At 36.6% G+C, this 7710-nt stretch overlaps 1 protein-coding gene across 1 annotated transcript; it reads left to right on the top strand.

The window, feature by feature from the left end:
• Positions 4462–6730, top strand: LOC109832825 (cyclin-D4-1-like). Its single transcript, XM_020400267.1, has 6 exons — positions 4462–5124; positions 5348–5434; positions 5553–5651; positions 5743–5944; positions 6018–6139; positions 6226–6730. Exons 1-6 carry the CDS (start codon positions 4834–4836, stop codon positions 6460–6462), a joined length of 1038 nt encoding a protein of 345 aa, XP_020255856.1. The 5' UTR covers positions 4462–4833; the 3' UTR covers positions 6463–6730.

The following is a 7710-nucleotide window of genomic DNA, read 5'->3' as shown; positions in this document are numbered from 1 at the left end:
GTCGTGGTTGTGTTGTTGTGGTGCGTGCGTGCGTATGGTTGGTTATGTGATTGCTTGGGGGGTGATTTGGTCATGGTGGGGGAGGGGAAGGAGTGTGGATTTGGTGGTGGTGGTGATGTAGGGTGAGGGGGAGGGGGTGGGGGGTGGGGGGTGTGGAGTGTGGTGCATGCGTGCATGCGTGCACGCGTGTATGTGTGCGTGCGTGCGTATACGCGTATGTGCATGTACACGTATGAGCATGTACGCGTACATGCGCATATGGTGAGAAATTGTGCGTGTACGCGTATTGTTGTAAAAATTATGCGTGCATGCGTTGTTAGGGTGTGTGTATGCGTTGTTGTAAAAATTGTGTGTGCGTGCGTATAATACATAAGAATATGCCATGATACTCTCTTATTGCTATACTTGAATGTCATGCCATGTTGTTAACGTTTGATTTATAATTGCAGGCCGGGACTTCTAGACAAGGTGGAGCTGGTGATGAGGATGATGATCAAGAGGACTGATTTGTTTTTTTACCTTTGAAAACAATGAATGAGTGTGTTGTATAAACAATACTTATCATGGTGTGTACTGTATAAACAACGCTTACTATGTTGGGATATTTTAATTAAATTATGTGTTATATATGCGTGAGAATGAATATTATACTGCTGATTGAACAGGATTTTAAATTTATTATATTATTGTACAGGTTTTTTCAATTTTCAAATTATTTTTTAAAAAAATATTGGAAGCTTTTAGCAACGGATTATCCGTCGCTAAATACACTTTTAGCGACGGAAAATAGATAATATTAACGACGGATTTTCCGTCGCTAAAGTTAATAGCGACGGAATATTCGTTTTTTTTATTTTTTTATTTTTTCAAAAATAGTAATTAGCGACGGATTTTCCGTCGCTAATAGTTATTAGCGACGGATTTTCCGTAGCTAAACAATCTTTTAGCTACGGAAAAGCCGTCGCTAATAACTAATAGCGACGGAAAATACGTCGCTAATAACTATTTTTGAAAAAAAAAACGAAGCTACGGAAAATCCGTCGCTAAAGTTTTTTTAATTTTTTTAAATAAAGTATAGCGACGGATTATCCGTCGCTAATGTTTCGTCGCTAAAATTTAGCGACGGAATATCCGTCGCTAAAACACATGTTAGCTACCCTCACTATACGGACGATATTTTAGCGACGGGATTTTATATTTTCCGTCGCTAAAGGGTTTAGCGACGGATTTTCTACTTTTAGCGACGGATTTTTCCGTCGCTAAAAGTTATGTTTCCAGCAGTGAACTGATAATAAAAATAGCAATAACAACAATAAAAGAGGAGAGGAATTCACCTCACTGTTCATTTATAATTTTCAGAAACAATTACAAATAAAATGTTTAAAAAAAATTTCCATGACAAAACAATTAATAAAAATTCAAGGTAATAAATTAAAACCCAACGTGCTTTATGCACGGCGGGTCCAAGCCAATCGAGTATTTAATTAGCAACCTAGCTAGCGATTTGATTAAACTAACTAGCTCTTGACAAAGCCGTCGATGAACTTTGCCCCAGCGTCCCTCAGCCAGGTGACGTCCCCCAGCTAGTCCTCGATCAGGAAGAGGGACGCCTCCTTCTTGTTGATGAGATCGTGCTTCTTGACCCACTCGGCCCTAGGCCTGGGGTCGCTATTAGACCCCCTGTTGTTGTCCTCGGTATAATAGCAGGTCTAGTGGAAGTCGGCCCCGTCCCAGACGACCCAACCCTCAGGCCTGATCATGTCCCTAATCTCTGACTCCATGACCACCGTCCTCGCCTTCGCCTTCCACGGCTTGCCCAGGGCCTGATCATTTTCAGTGGCCATGGCGGAAGTGAGAGAGAAGGAGAAGTTGAGAGATAGAGAGGGTGAGAGAGAGAGAGAGAGAGAGAGAGAGAGAGAGAGAGAGAGAGAGAGAGAGAGAGAGAGAGATGTGATTAATGATGGAGAAATTAGGAATAAACAGAGAGGGGCATAGTAACCGAGTTCAGTCCCATCAAAGGGGCAAATTCGTAACTTCCACTTGTTTTTTTAAATCCGATACTTTAGGGCTTCGTCACAAATACTGTGTGTATTTGGGGCTTATCTATATGGGGCAAAATACAAAGAGTCTCGTCACATGAAGTTTCTATTTTTGGACTCTTGGACACATTTTTTCCCTATAAAATAATGAAACTGTATACATCAGATGTGAAAAATAGAAAAATGAATTAAATACAATTACCATCAAGGGGTGAGCTCAGGTGGTTGATGTTTAACATTATACTAGCCAAGTGGTCTGATGGAAGTCCTATTGACGACTTGGACTTGAGCTTGGGCTGCTTGTCTACTTGTAGCTCCCAACGGTTAAGATTTCCCTCGTACCAATAATAATAATAATAATATAATTTTATGATGTGATCTAAACCATTAGCATTGCAATAATAAAAATAACAACAATAACAAGTATTTTATCCTAAATATTTTGGGATCAATTATACAAGTCATATTATTTGACTTAATAGTTAATATGATTAAGAGTCATCTCTTCCACTTAAGTTAATAATTCTCATGTCTTTTTTGATTGCTTTTTAGTCGTGACGGATGACTCTGTTCTTTCTTACCTTTTAATCATAATCTTATCATTTCTGCTAGTTTGAGTTAGTACATTCTAATTAGGTGAGACTAAACCATCTAGATTGATTTTTCTCATTGTTTTTAAGATAAATAAGAGAACAATGAAAGGAGGAATTTCTCCACAAAACGACAAACTCGTCACACGTAAAAACTAGCACTTAATGTGAAAATTTGTTAAAATAAAAATCAAATAACGAGGAAGCGAACTCCGTTAAGGACAGACGATTTATCTTAGGACCCTATATATTATAATTACCATGAGGAATTTTGAGAGGAAAAACTACTAGTTATATTTCATAAAAATGAAATTGAGAAGTGGGTACAGTACAAACTTAGGGTAATAATTAGCTGGCTCTGAGTGAAACGGCAGCAGTATTGGTCTTCTGCCATAGACACGCGTCCCAATAGAAAGTCCAGAACACCGCAGCTTTGCTATCTAATTGGTCAGGCCTTATTTTGTCTTTCCCAAAATACCCCTCCTCTTTTATTCCAAGATCCTCACTTTCTTTACCTCCCCGCCTCAACAATTATCAAATCTAACAAAAAGGAAACTGACAATAGCACCCCTACATCATAATTGTTGCAATTTTTAACTTTATATTTCAGAAAAACTTTCAATTAACTAGAAATGAGAAATTCTATGCATAAAAAAAATTTCATCACATAAATGTTAGGTTACACTGGATTTCATTCTCTGGATTTTGGAAAGTAGTTCAACGTATATGCATTTTATGCATTTTCAGAAACTAGAATCAATATTTCTTTTCCATTACATTGATTTGTGCATACAAAAACAAAATAAAGTAAAATTCCATTAATCTTTAAAATGAAACAATTAATCCATCAATAGTTTCTAATAATACTAATGCAATTTAAATGAGTGGTTTTACTTAATGAATAGACACTATAAATTTTGCTTTTTCAAACATATAAATGAATCCAAAAATATATTTAGAAAAATATTTTTGGATGTGAGTTGTCACCCTATTTTGTAAACAAGCTATCGAAGAGATAACAATGAAAGGTCTAACACAATTTGATTTGGGGGTGACTAATAGGAGGAGACTAACACTTTAGTCTATTTCTTAATAATTGTTTAGTGAAATGAATTGTTATATTGTACCCATCATTTGTATTTGGTTAAATAGTATTTATATACCCTATTGTTTCACCTACTTCTCACTTATATATACCTTAACTTGTATTTGGTAGAAAAAATATCCTAAAATTTTTAAAAACTTGTACTTATATACTCTCGCTTATATTGGCGGCACTTAAATATCATAAAGTTTGTAAAAAATTACACATAAATACCCTTAATTATCCAAGCTTGAGGGTATTTAAGTGCAAAGTTTTAAAAACTTTAGGCTATTTAAGTACCATATTTAAAAACTTTAGGGTATTTAAGTGCAAATTCTAATAACTTTAGGCTACATAAGTGCTACAAAAAAAAAAAAAAAAAACAAGTTGGGGTATAGCTAAAAAAAAAAAAAAAAAAAACAAGTTGGGGTATATAAGTGTAGGTTTAAAAACTTTAAGATATTTTTTTGCTACCGAATACAAGTAAGAGCATATAAGTGGAAAATAGATGAAACCATAGGATGTGCTATTTGGCCTTTTTACTAATGAATTTGTGAAATTGTTTTTTGGCATGTCTACTGTAGTCCTCACACCAAATGACTCTCTTGAAAATAGGCAAAAGCTCAAGGGGCAGACAGGGAAATACAAACACACCTCCTCAAATCATGTATTTGTACCTCCCACATCATTAACCAAATAAAAAGTCATCTCAATTACCAGACCATCATCATTTTTAATCCCACCCACCCCCATCAAAACCCCAAAAGCCCAAAAGACTTCCCAAAACCCCCAAGCAAACACATATGCAAAAGAACGAAAAATTTTATACAGAAGGCAAAGTGCAAAACAGTGAATTTTTTTATCATTTTCTTCTCCTTTTTCATCCCTATTTGTCCCTATTTTTGCCAGCCATGAGCCTCATTCTTGCTACAGTGCCTCTCCATTGAAAGCTCTTAACAAGGCAAAGCTCTTCCTTTCTCTTCCTCTTGCATTCTATGAAGAGACCTATTTGAGAGGGAGAGGAAGAGGAAGAGGAAGAGGAGCTACAAACCCATCAAAAATACTTCTTTTATTACCTGAAATCCTTATCAAAATCTGAACTTTTACATTCTTGGGAGAAATGGGTTTGAGCTATGAAACTGCGTCTTCTATCCTCCTCTGTGCTGAGGACAACAACAGCATCCTCTGCTTTGAGGATGAGCTAGAGGAAGATGTCTGGGCTCCTCAGCAGCAAAGGAGTGATCTTTATGAAGATTTCTTGATGGGTTTTCCACTGCAATCTGATGAGTGCTTGGATTTGATGATAAAGACAGAGGCTGAACATCTTCCAAGAGAAGATTATGGGAAGAGATTGATCACTGGGGCCTTGGATTTGTCAATCAGAAGAGATGCCATTGACTGGATTTGGAAAGTGAGAATTTCCCCCTTTTTCATTTTCCTTAATTTTCTTTGTTCTTTTAATCCTTTTATAGTAGGATTATTTTAGTTATGTTATTTGGTCAATGCTGTTATAATTTTCTGTCCTGGATTTCTGGGTTGTGTATGATTTTGATAGTTTGATGTCTTTATTTTGTTCAATGTCTATTCTTTTCTGTTATGAACTAATGAAGTGGTATTTCTATTTTACTGGACAGGCTCATGCCCACTACAGTTTTGGACCATTGAGCGCTTATCTCTCTGTGAATTACTTGGATAGATTCCTCTCAGCTTATGAACTTCCAGTGAGAATCCTTCATAATGCGAAAATTTTCAGTTTATTATTATTATTTAGCACATATTGAGTGATCTATTTTAGTTCTATTTCTCATCTTAATTCTCTATTCAATTCTTGTTATATAGCAAGGAAAGACTTGGATGTCTCAGTTACTCTCTGTGGCTTGTTTGTCTTTGGCTGCCAAGATGGAAGAAACTGAAGTCCCTCTATTGCTTGATTTACAGGTGAATTGAATATTCCAGATGAACTATTCCGTAGCTTGTAACATGATAGATTTTTACTTAATTATGAAAATTTTATGTGAAATTAAATCAGGTTAGCGAATCAAAATATGTTTTTGAAGCTAGGACTATTCAAAGAATGGAGCTTCTTGTTCTGAGCACTCTCAAATGGAGGATGCAAGCAGTCACCCCTTTCTCTTTCATAGACTACTTCCTTCACAAATTCAATGATGGCAATTCCCCATCCAAGCCATTGATCTCTCGTGCAGCTCAGCTAATATTGAGCACAGCTAGAGGTATAAAATCTTTGTTCACATTCATACGTATACAAAGTAAAATTTATCTGAATTATGTGAAATTGGAATGCAGGGATCGAGTTTTTAGCATTCAGGCCTTCTGAGATTGCAGCAGCAGTTGCAATGTCAGTATTGGGAGAAACCCAAATGGTGGATATTGAAAAGTTTGCATCCTTTTGCAACAATGTAGACAAGGTATAGTCTTTGTAATTACGTAATGTTTTGTTATAATTACCCAGGTTTTTAGTTGGTTTATGTGATTATAATTTGGTTGGTTGCAGGCGAAATTGTTGAGATGCTATGAAGTTATACAAGAGGTGATATTTATGAAGAGTATGGGCCTAAAGAATGCAAGTAGTCCGTCAAGTTCCTCTGCGCTGAGCCCAACCGGGGTTCTTGATGCTGGATGCTGCTTGAGCCATAACAGTGAGGAAAGGGCTACTGATACTCATGAAAATTCTCACAATAGCTCACCTGCTAGCAAGAGGAGGAAAATAAGCAGGCATTTTGTTTCATGAGCTAGTACAAAGATTTGCATTGTTCAGTTTAGTTTGGTTAGTGGGAGTTTTGGTGTGGACTGAAATTAAAGAAGAAAAATACCAAAAAAAAAAAAGAGGAATAACCAGTTGCTCATGCTTTCAAGATGTTGAAGCACGCACCAGTTGTTTTTGTTCTTTTATTTTTGTTTTCCTTGTGACAAGAAATTAACTTTAAAAAAAAGAGAGGAGAGAATTAGGAGAGGACGGGTTCCTTCATTTATAAAGGTATTCATTATAATTGCCATTATTAGTACTTTTCATTGCTGTACGCTGTGAGCTCTGCCATCCTATTCTTTGACTGATTGTCTGCTTAGACTCTGGAGTTTGCTTCCCCATGATATGATATATTATAGAAGAAGAGGAACTCAGAGAGCCAGTAGAGATCTTGGGAAGAACATAAACAAAAGACGCAAGGAGAGGAGAGAATTTCAAACACACAAGTGGGAGGAGTGAGAACACTGAGAAGTTTCAGTTTGTTACCGGATTAGTCTTACCATTTGGACTAATTGCGGATAGACCCCTGTACTATCCATTAATTGTGGATAGACCCTCGGGGTTCCATTGTTGCAGACGAACTCCCCTAAGCGAAAAATTTTGACTCTTCCACCCTCGGAGGAAGAGATTTGTTTTTTTGATGAATAGGCCTCGTGAGGGTAAAAGAGAGTGAAAAAGTTTGCTCATGGGGTCTACCCGCAATTGGGAAACAATATAGGGGGTATGTATGAGGGCCAATCTGCAACTAGTATTAAAGAAATGATGTGGAGAATTATTCCCTTCTGCCTTCGTTTCTATTTGGGGCTTACAACTTTGGCAGAAAAGGATTAAATACTTTTGTCTAAGATCTAATCTAGTACATTAAATTCTACATTAGAGTATTGTGGGTCAGTAGAACTTTGTGTGTTTGTGCATGTGTTTATTTAACACAAGAATAACCCCCTTCCTAAACAAATGGTTAGGGCAACGTTAACGTGCACACAGGGGATCACTCTACTTAAAAAGGCTATTGCATGTGCACACTATATGTTAGCTATAGAGCCACTAAGACTATGCAATGCAATCCCCTTTTGCTTCTACAATAGCATGAATTTTCGGCACATCTTGCATTCACATGGTTTATTGGCATATTAGGTCATTAGATGTGAGTGTAATTACCAAAAATGAGATGAGATTTAGAGTTACATTAGGATAATTGTTAGATGGATATATGAGTAGATGTGCTTGGGCACA

This window comes from Asparagus officinalis, chromosome 3, assembly GCF_001876935.1.
Source record: "Asparagus officinalis chromosome 3, Aspof.V1, whole genome shotgun sequence".
Lineage (NCBI taxonomy): Eukaryota > Viridiplantae > Streptophyta > Magnoliopsida > Asparagales > Asparagaceae > Asparagus > Asparagus officinalis.
Note: the sequence above shows the minus strand (reverse complement) of the source record. Positions and strands in the feature narration are given on the sequence as shown.